Here is a 20,063-nt window from a genome sequence, read left to right as displayed (position 1 = left end):
AGAAATAAAAAGAAAAATAATAAAAGTAACAAAAGTGTGCTGAAGATCACTTTCTGGGGTGGGGGTCAGCAGCAGAGTGTAAAGGCACAATTCTTCTGTTTTTGCTTTAAATGTTCGGCTCCTCACACTGCACCAGACTCGCTTTTTCCTTTAAGTTCATTTTGACCTTTTAGTTCCCTCCATCCTTCCATCTTTCCTCACCCAGAAAGCAGGTGTGGGAGGAAATTGGTTTCTTTATGAACCTTCCTCCCAGCCACAATCCTTTCGGAGCCACTCCAATCTCAGGATTCTGTGCTAGGCTTTGTGTCTGGATGAAAACTCTTAGCGCATTGTGGAATTTAATACTGCATTTTCATATGCTTCAATCTCATTCATCTTTTAAAAAGTTTGCAAGATTTCTTCCCTCTTAAGGACACACATTCAATGTGGAAAATGCTTGAAGGCAGAAGGCTGTGGGATAGGTTCTTTGGAGGTTTCTGACGGGTCTCTGAAGTCAATTTGTTCTCCCTGCCCCACCCCCCACCCCACCTAAGTTTTAGAAATGTGAAATCTGGCAGGGACGTCTTCAGCTGGGTCTGGGTGGAAGGGGAGCATAAGCTCTAAGCTGATGAACTCACCCCCGACCTCCATTCCCCCACACCCTTTCGTTTCTGAGATGAAATTTTGAAAAATAAATTTCACTCTACAAATAGAAGAATCATCCCCTCTGTTCCCTGATCTTAATCCGGTGGGTATCTCGCCCAAACCGAAGAGGCACACCTGAGGGGAGGGTGTTCGCTCTGACAGAGCTTCAAGGACGTTCTAGACCCAGGTGGAAAGTCTCTAGACTGGGGCCAAAACTTTCACCCGTCCAAATATTTACACTGTGAAGCCCCCCCCCACTTTTTTTTTTTTTTTTTTTTTGCAATAAAGGAGAAAATCATTACTCCTAAGGGCATTTGAAATGGGTAAAACAAACAAACAGAGTCGCAGCTGAGTCTCCCAAGCCTTTGATGTTTTCGCTGCGGGCTGAGGGTCCGGATACGGACTGTCAGACGCGGACCTTCAGACTCGAGGGCTTCGTTGTTAAAGTCTTCGTGTCTGCCATACCTGCGTAATTACTTCACGTACCACCTGCTGAGGTCTCATTTTTTCCCCCCACCCCCCGCCCATTTCTTAAAAAAAGACTCCCTGTCGTCTAGGCAAGTTTCGAGAACTGATGAACTCTGGGGAACGCTTGCACGTCTGCTGACCCCAGGTGGTGTAGACGGCAAGCGTGGACCGAGACCCCGCGGCGCCCCCCAGGTGTCATCTCCCCGAGCGACAGTGTGCACCTCTCACATCAACAGTCGCTTCCGCTTGGGTCTCTTCCATCTCCACCCCTCCTCCCCGAGCCCCTGCCACCATCTCTCACCTTCTCGTCTCCTCCCACGCCCCCGGACAGAGCATCCCTTCTGGCAGGTGGGGTTGAGGGGATGTCCAGTCTTCGGGGAAGGGGCGCAGAAGGGTTAACGAGGAGAGTCTGCGGCCAGGTGGGGCGCCCACACCCGCCCCGGCAGCGGTGGGCGTCGGAGGTGAGGGGGCGCTGTTCGGGCAGCAGTGCGCCGGGCGGCGGGCGGGAGAGCTGCCAGGCTGACTGACGGAGAGGCCGACCGGAGTGGGGGCCGCTCCGCCGCCGCCGCCGCCACCGCCGCCGCTGTGATGCGGAGCCGGTGCCGCGCCGGGCGGTGGAGTCAGAGCCCGGGCGCGGGAGCACGAGCTGCAACATCAGCACCGGCGGCGGCGGCGGCAGCACCTGCACCAGCTCCCGGGCCCCGCGCTGCGCTCGCCGCCCCGCCGCTCCCGGGGCCGCCGCCCCGCGCTCTCTATGGATGTCAAGGCGGCCCCCAACGGGGTGGCTACCATCGAGGACCGGATCCTGCGGATCACCGGCTACTATGGCTATTATCCGGGTTACTCCAGCCAGAAAAGTAAGACGCCGCGGGGCTGCCTTCCTCCGGGCGCCGGAGCCGGTGGGATGCGGGAGGGCGCGCCGTCCGGACACCTGCAGCCCTGCCTGAGCCGCTAACGCTACCTTCCCGGCAGTGGGGCCGCTGGGGCGAAAAGTATGTCCGCGGTCCTCCGGGCTGCACCACAAGAGGAACGGGGGCCCGGGGCGGTCTACGCCCAGGAGTTTGTTAACAGGCGCAGCCTCGGGGTCGGAAGCGCAGGGAGGGGGGTACCCGGTGAGCGCTCGTGACAGCCGTCGGCCCGCTCACCTCTGGCTTCTCTACGACCGGGGGAGGCTGCCATGGCATTTGTCTCCTTAGCGGAAAGTCAGCCCTAGATGCTGCACTACCCCCTCTCTCAGCCCCAGCTGGGTTGCTGGGCTGCGGGCCGGGCGCGGGGCACGCAGGCTGGGTGGGCTCGGGGGTGGGGGCGGCCGAGCCAGACGTGGGTCCCGGTGCAGGCCGGCTTGGCTGGTTTCACTCTGGCTGTCGAGACGCTGCCAGCGCGGGAATTACTCCTGCTAAAATGTCTTTGTGGGGTCCTCCACCCGGGGCAGAGGGAGAATATGCTCGGGTCTCCGAGACCCGCGCCCACGACTGGGGGTGGGGTGAGTGGAAGGGGGAGGCGCGACAGGGCCACGCGCCCGCGCTGCCCGCGCTGCCCGCCGCACGTCGCGGCTACCTCTGAGCCGGAGGAGGCTTCTGAGCTCCGCACAGGCTTTCTCCCGGCTAAGCCAGGTCTTGCGGTGCGGATCCTTTCACATTTCTGGAGCAGTTTTGGGGGGAGGGCGGTGAGGCGCGCTCTACTCTGCCCCCTCCCCCAACACACAAACCCACTGGCTACCTTTGCTGGAATTAGTTCAGCCAGCGACCAGGGCGAAGCTCGTTTTTCTCCGAATTGGGGGACTAGTTGCGGCTTAATTCCCATGCAGGTGGGATTTCGCTTTTCCTACATCGATGCATTTCTGTCGCAATAGATGGGGCTTAATTGATGTTTTTGCTGTTATTTCTAACTGGAAACCTTGCAAGAGCCTGGGTGCATTTCTGATTGGTATTTTTCTGTGACATTTTGGGGTCCGATCAATGTTACGGTTTCTCTGAAGCAGAGCCCTGCCTGACACGTAGATGGGAAAACACTTTTTTTTTTTTTCATGTAACTTTCTCCCCCACTATGCTCCATTTCTATTTAATAATAATGCAAGAGCTTTGTTCTCCTAGAGATATTTTCTCACTTAATATTTCATTTGGTTTCAGGAAAGGCCTGTCTGATTTGGATGGTTTCTGTCTAGCTGTTTTTAGAAGCTTACATTATTCATTTTCCATACAAAAGTAATTATATAGTGTTAGAATTTTCTGGAAAGAAAATAACACACTGTGGAATGCAGTTTGAAGTCTTTGTACTATAGACTCAGAAACTTCATTTTTTTCTCCTATTGGCAAACGGTTTCTTTTTTAACCCTAGAAACTTACGTGGAAGCACTAGTATTCTGTGCGGAGATTACTAGAATTTCACCTTTAAATATTTTAATTAGGAACGATGGGACTTTGGTTGCTTAAAGAATGGAGAAGAGGTCTGTGAAATTACAAGACTCAGAGTAGTTTATTATTGTAATTTTTATAACAATGGAACTTTGGTTAATAAAGAAGAAACCAAATGGAATCCTGGAAAAGTGACATTTTAGGTAAAATCGTGTTCATATTATCTTTTCAGACTCATTCAATAACTGCTCATGTATCATTTGCAGTAGAATAATAGGACAAAAAGAGGGAAGAGCCTTGGCTGAGACAGTAACGGAAGCTGAAGAGGGGTCCAGATGTAGTTGTGATGGGCACTTACCTAACTTCCTGCAGCAGAGCTCAGCAAAGACAGCATCTCACAAGGACAGAGAATTACATGATAGTCAAATAACTTTCAGGATGTTTGTGCTTTCGGAGGTGGAAAGAGATTGCCATTTTGCACAATGAGAGACTAGGAGAGGCGAGAGCTGGAAGAGAGCCAGGCAGCCGAGCACCATGAAGCAATCCTGCCCTTAATGCAGGCTTTAACTAGTAAACAAACACACTGAAGCAAACCAGTACAATATGGTCAATGGATTTAGTTGCTACCAGGAGTGAGCAACAGCTTGGGGGAAGTCTGGAGGGATATATTTAGGAAAAGGCTATGGTGAGGAATGTATAATTTGTGAAGGCAAGGTGACTTTCCCATTTTCTGATTGGTCATGTATGAGGCCTGAAGGATGATCACTGGATATCTGTGCCGTTTACCTTTTAAGTGGTAGGTGGGGTGGGGACTCACTTCTGAGAAAATGCATCAATGATCTGCCTCCTGTTAGCATGTAGTGTGGCATCCCTGGCAATCAGGAAGAGGAGTACTTTGTCCGGAAGAAATTCTATTAGGCTGCTAAAAAAAATATGTGTGTGTGTGTATGTATATATACATATATATGTGTATACATATAAACTTATATATGATATTATCAGGGTATGATATTACCATGATAATAATCAAGGTACAGAAGTGATTGAAGCATTTGTCTAGCCTTGAGTTACTTACAGCCTTGTGGGGGAAATAGATTCATCCATTCAACAAGTGCCATGAATACATCCATGAACAAAACAGACAAAGATGTTTTCCTTTTTAGAGCTGAAGTTTCAGTGGGTGGAGACAGGCAATAATAATGAGCAAACAAACAAATAAGTAATGTATATTTCAAGGTGATCGGGGCTTTTAAAAAATATAACAGAGTAAAAAGAATGACAGATTCTGAGAGGGCTGAGTAGAAATTGTGGCAATTTTTAAGTCAGTTAAGGCTTCCCTGAGGAGGTCACAACTGGGCAAAGCCTTGATGTATGTGAAGAAGTTAGACATGTGGATATTTCGATGATGTTCCAGGCAGAGGGAAGAGCCGGTGCAAGGCTCTGGGGTGCAAAGTGCCTGGCATGCTGGAGAAGAAGCATGGAGGTCTGCATGGCTGAAGTGGGTTGAACAGCTGGGAGAGTGGTTGGAGAAGAGGTCACTGTGGGTGCAGGGCTCAGGCAAAGTGGGGCCTTCTAGGCCATTGTAAGTCCTTTGGCTGGGGAGCCTTTGTGGGGTGTTGACAAGGGAGTGATGTGATGTACTTACCTTTCACAAGGATCCATTGGACTGTTTTGTTCAGTCAGAGTGGAAGCAAGAGACTAGTCAGTGTGTTATTGCTGTAACCTGGGTGAGAGAGGTTGGTGCCTGGAACCAGAATGGTAACAGTTCAGGTGGGAGGAGGTGGTTAGATTCTAGAGGTATCTGACATTAGAGCCAAGTGGGGTTCCTGATGGATTGGATATGGCATCAACGAGAGAGAGAAACAAAAAATGACCCTGTCCTTTCTGGTTTGACCAACTGAGTTGCCAACAGCTGAATTGTGGGAGGCTTCAAGGTAAGAGAGGCTTTAGGGGGCCAGGAGTAAGGCTAATATCTTGGAAATGTTAAATGTAATTGGAGATGAAGGGTAAGCCTGGAGTTCAGAGGAAATATCTGGTTGAAGATATAAATTAGACATTTTTCAACATTTGGGTGGTATTTTGAACCCAAGACTGATGTAATCTCCAAAAAATGAATTTATGTAGAGAAGAAAAGAGGAATAAGGACTGAACCCTGGGGCTCTCAGACATTGAGAAGCTGGGGAGAAGAGAAACCACTATGGAGCCCAAGAAGGAGGTCCCAGGGAGGAGGGAGGAAAACCAGGAGCATGTGATACCCTGGGAACCAGTGAAGAGTTTCAAGGGGAAGGGGTTTGCTGAGTCCCGTGCTGTTGAAAAGTTAAGTAAAATGAGGACTAGTAACTGACCACTGAATCTGGCAACTGGGGATCCTTGATGACCTTGACTAGAACCTTGGCAAAAGCAGGTAAGGTAGGATAAAGGTACTCAAACGTGTATAAGAGAGAGTTAAGGACTTGGAAATGTGAGTATAGACAATTCTTCACAGATTGTGTGTGTGTGTGCGTGTGTGTGTGCAAAGGGGAGCAGAGGAAATGGGGATAGTAGGGTTAAGAAATTTTGCTTTTGGGGTGCCTGGGTGGCTCAGTGGGTTAGGTCTCTGCCTTCGGCTCAGGTCATGATCTCAGAGTCCTGGGATGGAGCCCCGCCTTGGGCTCTCTGCTTTGCAGGGAGCCTGCTTCCTGGCCCCCTCTCCCCCACCGCCTGCTTCTCTGCCTGCTTGTGCTTGCGCACACTCTCTCTCTGTCTCTCTGTCGAATAAATAAATAAATAAATTCTTAAGAAAAGAAGTTTTGCTTTTTTTAATGGAAGAAATAACATGTTTGCATGCACCTGAGAATGATTCAATAGAGAAAGAATAATTAATGATGTTGGAAAGAGAAGGTATGGAATCTATTGCACACACAAAAAATGGACATTTCGTGGAGGTAGGGCAGAGGATGTGCATTCAGGTTTTGGAAAATGGGTAACCAAGATGGCGGGGGTCAGTTGAGGTTCTCTTTGGTTGCTTTAGTTTTCTTCAAAGGGGAAGCAAGGAATCAGTGGAGGGTGAGGGTGGGGGAGGGGGTGGTAGTGGTTGGAGGAGAGAGAAGGTGTGAATAGTTAAGTAGGGAGACCCAGCAGACTGGGGAGGTGGTGGAAGGTTGTCTGGCTGCCTTACCAGGCCCATTTCAAGTTTCTGGCCACAAAGATAAAGTGAGACCGGTCAGGAGGCTGTTTTATTCATGGATACCATGAGACATGGAGACAGTGAAGAGAAGGATTCAACCAGAGCCGCAGATTATGCAGTGGGTATAATAAAATAGCAGGGGCCAGAGGGCAGTGAGTGCATGCAAGGGAGGTATTGCTGTAATGATTGACCATAGCACCTAAAGCTGGTAAACATATCAGTGGCTGACAATCTCTGTGGGATCAAAGGGCAGCGGAAGGTAGCTGGAAGACAAGAGGTGGTAGTGAGAGAGAGAGGGATATGCTGTAAGATGTTATTTCCATTAAGTCAAGTCAAAGGATAAATCAATATATGATTTACTGTATCCCATAATTGATATTTCTGGGGTAAGCCTTCTTTTTGTGTTTGCATAAGGAGACAGTATGTTGATGTGTAGAGAACAAGCCCTAGTGGCTTGGAGATTGATTCTAGTCTTAAACCTGCCAGGAACTGGCTCCGAGATCTCATTGGTGTAGGTCAGTTTCCTTGTTTGTGAAAGAGAGTGTGCAAGTTGCTGCCTCAGAGCAGTGACACAGTAGGTCAGCTTTGACAGTTCCATCCTCTATGGAGCAATCTTACTTGGTAATCCCTACTGTGTTTACTTTGCCTCTCTGTACCTCACCTTCCATCTCAGATGGTGACCAGTTACCTCTGTTTGTTTTCTGTCTTTGGCACCTGTTGGCCTTGTTTTCCTACACCCCACTAGTGACCAGGTTCTGTGGTTGTTTACTGTTAGCAGCTGCAATAGTAAATTTTTTTCCTCTTGCTCTGATCCCAGCCCTGACGACCCTATCCCCAAAAAGAACTCTACCAACGTCCAGCTGTTCTGGATTTCTGACGTCCTTGACCGCTGCTGTAGACTTCGGATGTTTCAGCTGACTCTTCTCACCTGCCTTTCCCTGAGCAGGCTCACTCAATCCTATGACTTCATCATCTCCTATGAGTCTGTATATCTAGGTCCTCTTTTCCTGAACCTGAGTCCATTTCAGATTTCCTCCTAGAATTCCTACCTAGATGTCCTCTAAGCATTTCACACATAAAACTAAATTCATCAGCCCTTCCTTAAAAAAATGCCTTTTCCTTCTTATTATGCTTGCTAGTTTCCAATATCTACATCTAACCAATTGCCTGGAAACCTAGAGTTCTTCTGAAACCTCTACCCTTTTTTGTTACCTATATTCAGTTAAGAAGTCCTACCTGGTCATCCCCAAATATGTGTTTTCCATCCCTACTGGTGCTGCCCATAGTTCTATCCATCACATCTTTCCTCTAGCCTCAAACGCTTCTAATCCATTATGCACACCTTAACCATATCTAATTCTCTAAAGTGTAGATCTGTTCATCTCCCATCCCTGATCAAATGCCTGGAATAAATCTTCATTTTCCATAGAATAAAGTCCAAACTCCTTAGCATGCCACAATCCGAGCCTGGCTTACATTGTTCTATTTTAGCACACATTTTCTCCACTAATTGCCAAAATAATACAAGCTTAATGCAGAAAATCTGGAAGGCAGAGAAGCAAAGACAGATTAAAACAAAATTTACTCATAATTCCATCACCCAGAGGTGATTAGTACTAACATTTTGGTTAACACTATCCTTTCAGTCTTTTTTATATCCACAGACACGTGCAAATTCTTTTTATTTTGTAAGGAACATTTCTCTCATTGGTCTCTATATTTTTAATAAATGTAATGTATTCACAGTCTTTCATCTCTTTAAGCCCCTCAATTGACTTAGGTTGTTGGATTTTTTTTAGTCCAGTTTGTGGTTGGTTTGTTTTTTATTTTATTAATTTTATTTTATTTTAAAATTTTTTTATTTTTAAAGATTTTATTTATTTATTTGACAGACAGAGAGTACAAGTAGGCAGAGAGGCAGGCAGAGAGAGAGGAAGGGAAGCAGTCTCCCCGCTGAGCAGAGAGCCCGATGTGGGACTCGATCCCAGGACCCTGAGATCATACCTGAGCCGATGGCAACGGCTTAACCCACTGAACCACCCAGGTGCCCCTGTTTTTTAATTTCATAGCTCCCATGGCCTCCGTGAACCCTGGGCACAGTCTCAGCAGGGAGCTCATTGTTTTGGTAACATGATTGTCTCCATGCTCTTCTGCTCCTCTGTGCCTTTCACACTGTGGCCAGATTGCTTCCTCTCCCTGTGTCTCCTTGTCACTCTTTGGAAAGCTCCTATTTATCTTTAAAGGCTGAGTTTAAACATGCTGTCCTCTGTAAAGCTTCCTGATTGCTCAGGGCTGGGTTAATCCTTCCTCTGTGCTCCGATGAAACTGTGTCCTCACCTCTGCCCCAGTATTTAGCACACTATTTTCGGCTGTTTACTTTACAGGAGGCTGTCTCACCCACAGAGCTTAGGGAGGGCAGGGACTGAATTTATTTATTTATTTTCCTCTCAGGCAAAGTGTCTGGTACATTCTGGGCACTCAATAAAGTTTATTGTACTAATGAATGAATGATGATAGTTTCCTTTGAAGAAATTGGTGAGTTAATTATTTTCACACACAAAAAAGGAAGGGCACACGACGGTAGCAATTGGAAGGAAAGAGAAACACACACCAGCTATGAATAGATGTGCCTATTCAGAGAATGGGAATACACCAAATGGTATTTTGTGATTGCTTTACCTTTGCGGTTGTAACTTCTGCATTTTCATCCTTCTTACTTTCTTCATCACATTTCCTGTGCTTGACTGAGCGGTGGTGGTGGGGGGGCTTTTTTTTCCCCCCTTTTTAGTACACAGTAGTACAAGTTACTAGAATTGTAAGAGATACAATGTGGTCCTCTTCCCCCACCTTTTGAAATGGTTGCTATTGGTCTTCATGGTATAATATGTGACACTTAAGCACTCTAACTGGTGTAATATTCTAAAATTGTAATGTTACTCTAATGGAGTACCTTATAAAACTGTGTCTTACTAGTGAAATGAACGCCTTATATAAATATTTCTCCCAGGTCGTATTCTGTTTTACCTTGATAATAGGCTTTATGCTTCTTTATATGTGATAGGTAGTGTTTTATAACAGTTATAAATAATTATCATTGAGATGTACTATTGAGAAGTCTTTGTAACATAGTTTTGTTTTCTTTTTTTAAGATTTTATTTATTTATTTGAGACAGAGAATGAGAGAGAGAGAGAGAGCATGAGAACAGGAAGGGTCAGAGGGAGAAGCAGACTTCCTGTCAAGCAGAGAGCCTGATGCGGGACTTGATCCCAGGACTCCAGGATCATGACCTGAGCTGAAGGCAGTTGCTTAACCAACTGAGCCACCAGGTGCCCTGTAACATAGTTTTTAACTGTAATGTATAAGGGCTATGTTGATATTGAATGTCATTTTGTATGTTATTAATTTTGGATAATGTGGTCATTTCCACAGTGCTTCCTTTAGTGTGTATTTTTTATTCAGTATTTAAATTTACATGTAAATGGGGTATTTGTATTATAAAATACTACTACTACTAATAGCCAACACATGGCTTTAACATTATAAAGTATAAAGTAATTCAGAGATCTACTTTCATTGGAAAGTCTATCTAAGGCCTGTTCGAGGCCACGAGGTTTAATGCAAAGACCAAGCATCCTGCTCTACTACTTCTTTTTCTTTTTCTTTTCTTTTTTTAGATTTTATTTATTTGAGAGAGAGAGGGAAAAGTAGACTCCCCACTGTCTGCTCTGCTACTTCTTAGCCTTGAAACTTGCACAAGGAATGGGGCACTTGGGTGACTCAGTAGGTTAAGGGTTGGACTCTTGGTCTGGGCTTGGGTCATGATCTTGGGGTCTTGGAATGGAGCTCTGCACTCAGTAGGGAGTTTGAAAATTCTCTCCCTCTGCTCCTCCCCCTGCTCTCTCTTTGATAGATAAATAACTAAATATTAAAAAAATAAACTTGCACAAGTAACTTAACTCTTCAACACTTTTGTTCCTGTAAAATGGCAATAATAGTAGTTGTTTCACAGGTCATTGGGAGGATTATGTAAGGTCATGGGTACCAAAGGTCTGGCACAATGCCCAGTTCGATATATGGAAGTTGTTAATGATTATGCAGAAAACCAGTAGAATTGGTTTTACCATTTGAGAGCCTTGCTCACTTTTTCCTGGTGAATAAGTGTCTCACCACTTTCTTCCCCCCATTTCCACATTGCATTTTGAATGGTCTTTGGAAGTTGTGTTACAGCACTGTTAAAGATAATTTACAAATTATCCAAGTTCACAGTGTGTTTTTATTATTGGATGTTGCCTTCCATTCTTTATTCACTTCTGGATTGTCTGGTGCTGTTGTCGAAAGGGACAGTATGTAACACTTACCTGGATTGCCCCTAAAGGTAGTTTAAACTGGCTTGGAGGCCATTTGTGATGAGGTTCTCCCTGGTGGGTTGATCTAAAGGAGAGAGACAAATCTAGGGCCTATGAGTGACAGGGTGGGTCAGCGTATCTGGAGATACAGGTATGCAGACCTCAGAGTAGAAGGGAGGGCGGAGGGGTCCAGGGATGTGGGCGAAAAGGGACAAGAGACTGGGCGGAGGGGAAGAGTAGGATCCCATTGGAAGAAAGGTAGCATGGGATGGGGGTGAGTAGGCTTAGACAGGATTGGGAGGGCAAGCAGTGAAGAGGAAGTGATGGCTGAGGATTAATTTGGAACTAGTCTTTTGGAAGTTGCAATGTGTCTTTAATATGCGAAGTCTTAAAGGGACGGTTCCTTTTTGGACTATTTATGTAGCAGTAAACATAACAGAGTTTTATGTTCTACTTTAAAAACTGCATCATTATGTTATAAACCTATTACATATTTCTACATAATCTTTAAAGTTAGTTTTTTTAAGTTATAAAGTGTTTAATTAGACGAATATAGAGAAAACAGAAAATAATCTTGTCACCCTAACCCAACTACTGTTCTTCTCTCCTAATGTGTATAGGGCTTCACTTCTTGAGTTTTGACAAATATAAACTATAGTGTAGTCATAATTCTGATATATACACAATTTTGTGCCATGCTTCTCTTCCGCTTAACATTTTAGGATAAGCATTTTTAATTTTGTTGCATTTATCTGCTCTGAGAGGCTGGAATTAGATTCTCCTTTCAGAGATCTTGCCTTAAAAAATTTGTGCAAGCTGGTTCTCAGTTATTTGAGACTAAATAAAATGGAGAGACCTGGAGTGTTCATGAGGGCTTGTTTGGCTTCTAGTTACAAGATTCCATTTGAGGAGACTCAAGCAAAACCAGAAGTGATTGAAAGGAGACTGGGAGTGCCCCACAGATTTGGGGGGCAGGGATAAGGTGGGATAAGCTAACAGCAGGTCCCGGAGTGTGATAGGGAAAACAGGAAGCCCTCTTTCTCTGCCTTTCATCTCTTTTTTTCTGGCACACGTTCTCCATTCTCGTCTCTTCTTGCAGGCTGGTTTTCTCAATTTCCTTGTCCAAATGGTTGAAAATAGCCTCTGCCAGCAGTTCCAGTGTTTATGTGTCCTCTATTCAAGAGAGCAGACAGATTGAGCAAGAATCTCTCACTTCTAAATCCAGATTCCTGGAGAAAGGGACTCTTTGGCCCAATTTGTGTCAAGTGCTCACTCTTGATTCTATTGACCGCGGTGGTCTGGGGGCAGGGTCAAGTCGCGCAATCATGTTGTCAGAAACTCCCTGTGTAACCCTTTTGACCGCAAGAGAAAATGCTGTTGCCAGAGAAGAGAGCAATGGGCTGGACAGTCAACTTAATAGTTATTTTGGTTCACAGAGCTTTGCATAAGAAAGTTTTTTTATATCAAATTATAAGCTTCAATCAAGAGCCAATCTTTTCAAAATTTTTAAAACAAAAAGACCCAATATTTTCTTTCTTCTGGTTCTGATAGTTTTTAGAGTATATCTTGATAATATTTAGGAGGTTATAGATACTCTATTCCTACAAACTAAGGAAATCCAAGTGTCTGTTGAAAGTATGAGTCCCTAGGAACTTCTGTTTAAAAGTATGGAGCCAGTACTGCATACTACTTATTAAGTTTTATTGAAGTGCGACTGCTTACATCAAGTTTGGAAGCCATATTTCATTTTCTAGGTCAGATAGGGCAACACACCAGTTCCTTCAGGCTCAAGGTATAGAAATTGAAGATGACGTTTAACATTGTATATTTTAAACAGGCATTGAAAATTACACTTTTCTGCAGTCTGGAATTTTCTATATTTAGTCCTGGGATAACGCCAAGATGGCACTAGTGAGGTGTCAATAATGGTTTTGTGGTTTTAAAAACCAGGCAGAGTAAGCATTCTTTATCACTTGTGAAAGCTAAGATTCCTAAGGGGTAAGAGCTGCAGATTTTTGCTGCTGATAACTTGCTAAGCTGTAAGTCATAGGACTTTGGTATCTATTTTGTGTTTTTGTTCATACCTATGTTGAATCATAGTCCTTCTGGAGGAAAGATCCAGATCGAGTTATCTGGAAGCCCTTTGGAACACCATTTTCCCTGCAAGACTTAAGGTGACAGGTTCTAAAGAAGCAATGTATACATTTAAGATGACATTATTATTTACCAGGGACTTTTTAGAACAGATACATTTGAAGCTGAGATCTTTTTATTTCTTCTCCTTAATTTTTAAAAAATTAATGTGAATCCTTGAACCAGAGCTTCTTATGCTCCTTTCTATTCCACAGCCATCACGGTCTTTCAGAGGCATTAATTGGATCATTCCTCTGGTTAACGTTTTTAGTGGCTTTCCATATCTCTTTGGAAAACTATGAAAACTTAAAACCCAGCCTTCAAGGAAGGTTCTACAGGGTCCAGTTCTTTGGATGGCAACATTCTTCCATGCCCTAATCATGCTTTGGGCACAGCGGGACGTGCCCTCTGCCCTTTCTTTCCTCCTGGCTTGTGAACATGCTCTTTCCCACTCCTAGGGCTCCTCCCTGACTGGCTCCTAGAGATCCCTCATGTTTCCCCTTAATTTCCACTGCCTCCAAGAAGCCTTTCTAGCTTTGTATCTCTCTCTGTACTTTTGCTTTACAGTGCTTACTACATACTGCTGTTACAATTTATGTTGATTGCTGTGACTGCTTAATGATCTTCTTGCCCACTAATCTCTTAGCTCCCTAAGGAAAGGGATGGATCTATTTTGTCTAGCACCATGGACCCAGCAAACCAAACAGTGTCTGCGTACTCCATAAATATTTGTGATTTCAATATGTGATTGAGACTCGTTAACAATTTCAAGTAGAGGTTTTATTGCAAAAAAAAAAAAAAAACAAAAGCCAAACAACCAACTTTTTATTAGAAATGTTATTCAATTTACAGAAGAGTTGCCAAGAATATACAAAGAATTCCTGTATGTCCCTCACTCACTTTCCCCATTGTTATCATTTTATATGACCAGTGTAAATTTGTCCAGACTAAGAAATCAACATTGGTACATTGCTGTTAATTAAACTCCAGACTTTATTTGGATTTCACTTTCTCCATTAAGGTTCTCTTTGTGGTCCAGAATCTGGTCTGGTCCATTGCATTCAGTTGGCATGTTTCTTAAGTAGGTTTCTAATCAAAGTTGGAAAGATGGTTTCAATTTTATAGGAATTTCCTGGTCAATTTTTTAGGACTTGGGTCAGATCACATTTGAAAACTTAACTACTAATTTACAGGGTGGTATTGAATTAAATTCATGTTAGAAATGACCTATGACTTGATGTTGTAATTACATACTATCTTAAGGGACTGCTCCATAACATAGAACCATTGTTAATATTCCTATTTGTTAACATTTTGGGGGATGCAGAAATCTTTGAAAATCTAAGTAAAGTTATAAATTACTCCTTCTCCCCGCAAATACACATACACACCAAACATCTTCATGCAACTTATTTGATTACAGTAGAAATTTATTACTTCACCGGCATGGGCTATAAAGATGATAATTCTGGTGAGTTGTGTTTGCTTTTCTATTTTATGAGAATGTATACAAAACATAATGGTAATGCTTGGAAAAATTGAAAGAGTTCAAATTTGTTAACTAAAATAGGAATGAATTTCAGTTTTATTCAAAAGCGAATTTTAGTGAAAAAGCTCTTGTCCTCTGGATTGAGTAAGAAGCGGAAATTTTGGAGTGGTTTCAGGGAGGGGAATCATCATTTCATTTGCACTCAAGTCAGTGAGATCATCTTTGAGGCGAGATCTGCGCCATCCATGCGCTCTTTGACAGCAAAGAAAGGATGATGAATTTGTGTTTCAATTTTAAGGTTGCCTAAGCATAATACGCTTTCGAATACATCCTATACAGGATCTAGATTCTCCCAGATTATTTATCTTGCACTGAAATTTTATGAAATGTTGTCACTCTGGATTCTTCACTTTTCCCGAGGAGCTGTGTTTCCGGAAGAAAACAGTATATCATGTTTATATCTATAAAGTAAGCAAAGAGAAAAATGAACTTCTTACTAAAGTGACTATTCTAAGGATGGGCATCCCTTTTCTCTCAAAGGTGATACAAATGTCTTGTCAAATGCCATTCAAAGATTTCAAGTCATAGCTTCTGGAAAGACATTAGCTTCCAGGCAGTCAAGAAGAATCCCACATTATCTTTCCTGGTTTTGATGCCATTGACTTTTAAGGCACCAGACAGGGTTTCCTGTGGGATCATTGACAGTATTTTGGACACTACTCTGTGCTGATGTAAAAGGCAGCAAGTTATACTAGTAAGCAATCCTCTTTTATCACCAAAGCAGCACAACCTACTTGTCTCCCCAGGTACAGTTTGTTTGACATGGCAACCTTTCATGTTTTCTAAAAAGCTTGCAGGATAGACATTCTGTTAGCTGATAGTCATATACATATAACAGAAAAATCAGGAGTGGGAAGCATCATGAGACAAACAGTTATTTGCTAATGGGAAATAGCATAGCTGCCAGTATCTCCAATGTTTGCAGCAAAATTGTGGCAGATAAACAGCTTGGGGAGAAGACTTTATTTGATAGTGGCACTGCTTCCATTTTTATCCCCTGCTATAGACCACAAACTGGTTTATCCTTTTCGAAAGCACACTGGTTCCCACAGTCTTCCCAGGATGCATTTGGCTGCAAGAAAACTCAACTTATATTGGCTTAAGCAGTAAGGAAATTTATTCTCTTTTAGAGCAGGAAGCTGGGAGGTAGGGCTGCTGACTTAATAGCTTAGGCTGTAGTGCAGCACCCAGATTCTACTGTTTTCCATCTCTTGGTGTGTTGTACTTTGCAGGACATTTTCTTGATTTTATTTTAAAACTCTTTTATTAACTCTTTTCTTTCTTACTTAAAGTTTCATTTAAAGTTGTAATAACTTTGTTTTCCTAATATTTTTTTTAAAATATGGCATCTTGTTCTTATTTTATAAATATGATAGCATCTCTTACTCCCTGAGGACATCACTAATATATTTTTTATTTTCTTCTTTTCAAAGGGCTGCTTTTAAAGAAGTTTTTATCATTGTTAGCCAATATACTTGAAATCTTGTGATTTTTGTTTATCTGCTTATGTTCTAGAATGGAGGGCTCTGAAGCTATTTGGTCTCCCATCCAAGTACTAACCAGGCCCGACCCTGTCCGAAGCTATTTGGAATCTGTGGGAGTGGTTGAGGAGGGCAAGAACCATGAAGGGTCTTAGTCACTTGCAAGCTAACAAGTCAGCCTGCTGCAGTTTCGTGGATGCTAGCAGAAGATATGAAACTCCTCTATCAGAGACAAAGGACTTTATTACTCGTAGTCCAGCCAGCAGCGTGAGCTTCATGCTTGCCTGGGTTCCCCTTGCTCCCCAGGTACCACAGGGACAAGATGGAGCAAAGCAAGATGGAGCCTCACCATAGCAGTAGGTTTGTGTCTCAGCTGAGGCCTTCTCAGCTTATGAAATTCCAGCGATTTATAATGGCCTGTAAGTACACCTACCCAAGCTTTTCTTCAGAGGGAGATGTTTGCAAACAAGCCCGTATTCCGTTCTAGAGGGAGACATTATCTCTACCTTCCAAACTTTTACTATCCAGGGGCTTGAAAAAGTAGTCCAGAACAAAGAGCTGTCAGGTTCTGCAGAAGATCTTCAGAAATGAAAGAAAGACCTATGGAGACTTGTCTCCCGACAGGAGCTTGTCTCTTACGATTTTATTTCAAACAGCTGTGCTCTTTCTTCGGGAACATTTGAAATCATTTTCTTAAGATCTGCTCCTGTGGCTCATAGGCGGCTTTTCTGATCTTTTGACTGGCTGCTAACATTTTGGGAATCAAGTAGGAAAGAAGCTTGGGCATCTCAGTGAGCAGTGTGCATACTTTCACTTAGTTCCTCCATGATTTAGTGTATGATACCCCAATCTTCAGTCATACTTGTTGTCCCTGTAGCCTCCTGTTTGGGCCTCTTCAGAGAATAAAGCTCTGGCTTTTGGCAGAGTTGAGGAGGCAGAGTCAAATGCTGCACAGAGTGAGGGATGGGGATTAAGAAGTCATCAGGCTTCTCAAACAGACTTAACCAAGGCCACTGATTTTAACTTCACTAGCATCCCTCTAATAATGGTAGCTCAACTTAGGACAATTCTGTGTTGTAAATGGACTACTATCCACTTTCCTCTACCCTCAGTTTAGGCTTCAGTTTTCTCAGGCCTGAAAAGTCACTTACGACTTTCTAGCATCTAAAACAACATTATTATCTTTGTTCTTGATTCTGTGGATTTACTCCTTTAAGAAATTCACGTATTGTTGTTTTGGTGGAATTTCCCCAGTGAACAAATAAAGATGTGTGTGTGCAACCTGCCATCTTTACCAGGAAGTATCATTGTCTATTCTATTTATATTCTTTGAAATCTTCCAACTTAAATTATATCTACTGTAAACTAAGATAAATGTCATATTCATAATAGAGTACATTATCTTGATCTCCCCCCCATTGGGAAGCTATTTTAGATGTCATGACATGGGGGCAGACGACATTATGCATGATCTGTATCTTGGTCTGAATTTTGGTTTCACAGATGTGTTTGCCTTATGAAAATATCATCAAGCACTTCAGGTCTGTGTAATTTTCTGTATGGCTGTTATATTGTAATAAAAAGTTTACATTAAACATGTATATATACAATGTATATAACATGTATATATATGTTTATAAAACATGATTATATATATAACATGACTGAATATATGTATATATATATATTATATATACATGTATATGTATATAACATGATATCATAGCATTCCAGTTCGTTTTACCCTTATTTTTAATAAATAATGAATTATAACTTAAAAAATATTTCCAAATTTTCAAAGTAATAAAATAAAATCATTACTTTTGTGTGTTCTCAGCTCTTACCCCTAAGTATATGCCATAATCCCTTAACAGTATGAGGAAAGTGGTTCTCAAATACTTTGCTGCATTTTAGAAACAACTGGGAGTTCTAAAGACTATCCCAATGCCAAGGCTGCATTACATTCCAATTAAAGCAGATTCTCTGAGATTCAGACCCAGGCCTCATTACTTTTTAATGTTCACCAGGAGAGCTCAAGTGACCAAGGCTGTGAACCTAGGTCTAGAACATGGCTTCTCAAACTACCTGCGGTAAAGAACCAGTTTGTATTTTTAAATTTCCAACTCACTATAGATTAAAACTCTTGCAAAATCAATAACAGTGAACTAATAGAAAAAATAATTATGTTAAAAGATCATAGCAATGTCAACTTTGCTACAAGGTTTTCTCAACCTTGACTCTCAGTTTCCGTATTTATCTGGCCCCAGACTCGTAACAGTTCATGGACAATACCAGTCTGCAGAGCCCACATGATGTAGCATTGATGACTGAGAGACTGAATACTCCCTCTCTCTCTCTCAGAGCACTGACTGGGTATCCATAGTGTCTCCTCTCTGTGGGGTCATTTTGGTGATGGAAGAGGACTTGGACTGAGGCCTGTAGTGTGTGCTCTCCCTCACGCTAGAGCCCCTCTGCCACATTGCATCGACTCTGATGCATTTTTGGGCTTTGAAAGCATGGGGTGAAATCTATTGTTAAGAACTCATGGCTTCGCTTGAGATTTTTCCAACATTCTTTTCCTTCAGCTATATAAATTCAGACAAAACTCTTGACTACTAAAATCTTAGCATGTGATCTCATGTATATTTGTAGTGGGTCTAATCTATAAATTGTATGGATACGTGAGTTTCAGGGAAAAAAATCCACCGAAGACTCTCAGGAACTTTGTTCTCAGTGACTTTGCACCTTAGGCTAGAATGCAGTGAAAACTCTCCTGTTACTCGGGCTGGAATCTTCAAAGGACAGGTGGAGTTTTCCTCAGAGATCTGTGGGGGCTGCCTATAGTGTTTGTAGGACTGAATGAGAGGAAGTGGGCTGCTGTAACTTGTTACCCCTAGACACTTGGTCCAGTAGTCTGGGAGTATGGAAATTTACCCATGTGGAAGGAAGCCTATTAGGTTTATGAAGCATGGGATGGAGGGCAAGGTTTGGAATCCGTGGGAACTTCATTCTGGGGAAAAGTTCAGAATGAGTCAGATGGATCTTCTTATGATGACATCTAATTCCCTTCCTTTGGGGGTATTATTTTAATGGTGATGCAGTTGAATTCAAATTGAAGCAGATTTCTGATTAACATACTCTAAGACATCTCTCTCTTTTTTTCTTTCCTTTCTAAATACTGGCTCACCTGTTTCAGAGAAGATGACACAATTATGCTTATTAGACAACCAAAGGCCACACCAGATGTTGTTAATTGCACTCGCAGTCCCTTGTGTGGCTTTTAATAAAGCTGCCTTCAATGGCATTATTACTCATCTTGACTTGTGTTACATTCTCATTATATTTGTTGAGAGTGTAGAATTTCATGATGGTTCTCCTGGACTTACGTCTGACTCTCAGAAAGGAAGCAGAAAGGAGGGAGAGGATATGTTTGATTTTGGACCCAGTTCAGGTTTGGTTCCTTGATAAGGGATGGAAAATGGAGGCAGTGTGTCTAACCTGCTTGCTTATGGATTCTATCTTCTTTAAAGTTTTAGACATGCAAAGCTCGTGCACATAAAACACCAAGCACACCTAACCTCTGACCCATGAAAGCTTGTTAGGGAAAAAAGCAGGAATAGGAATCTCAGCATATGCTATAACTTAAGTTAGTTATCCTGTGACTTTTAATGGAAAATTGTAATCACATATGTACTCTGCACAGCCACGGTGAATTGTAACAGATGTAAGGCTGAACTTTGTGCAGAGTAATCTTTGAAGACAGAGTAAAGATGAAATGTTTATGAGACTTAAAATGAGCACTTTGAAAGAAATAGCAGGGGCTTTAACTCATCCCAGCACACAAAGGATTCAGGCTATGAATTCTGAATAGTGCTACTACCACTATCTGACAGTTGGGTAGCATTTAACACTTTACAGGGCTACAGAATATAAGATTTCAT

General features: G+C 42.7%; 1 protein-coding gene across 1 annotated transcript in view; it reads left to right on the top strand.

Moving 5' to 3' along the window:
• The first annotated feature begins 1,471 nt into the window (after positions 1 to 1,471).
• The window catches only part of SLC35F4 (solute carrier family 35 member F4), a 231,207-nt gene continuing 212,615 nt past the window's right edge, over positions 1,472 to 20,063 (top strand). The window contains exon 1 of the mRNA XM_004738844.2: positions 1,472 to 1,949. Within this exon, the coding sequence (XP_004738901.1) occupies positions 1,847 to 1,949 (103 nt within the window). The 5' untranslated portion in view covers positions 1,472 to 1,846. The remainder of the gene's footprint in view (positions 1,950 to 20,063) is intronic.

Source organism: Mustela putorius, unplaced genomic scaffold (assembly GCF_011764305.1).
Source record: "Mustela putorius furo isolate JIRA1106 unplaced genomic scaffold, ASM1176430v1.1 tig00000129_pilon_pilon_pilon, whole genome shotgun sequence".
NCBI classification, from domain to species: Eukaryota; Metazoa; Chordata; class Mammalia; order Carnivora; family Mustelidae; genus Mustela; species Mustela putorius.
The sequence above is the reverse complement of the archived record's forward strand: the minus strand, read 5'-3'. Positions and strand labels throughout refer to the sequence as shown.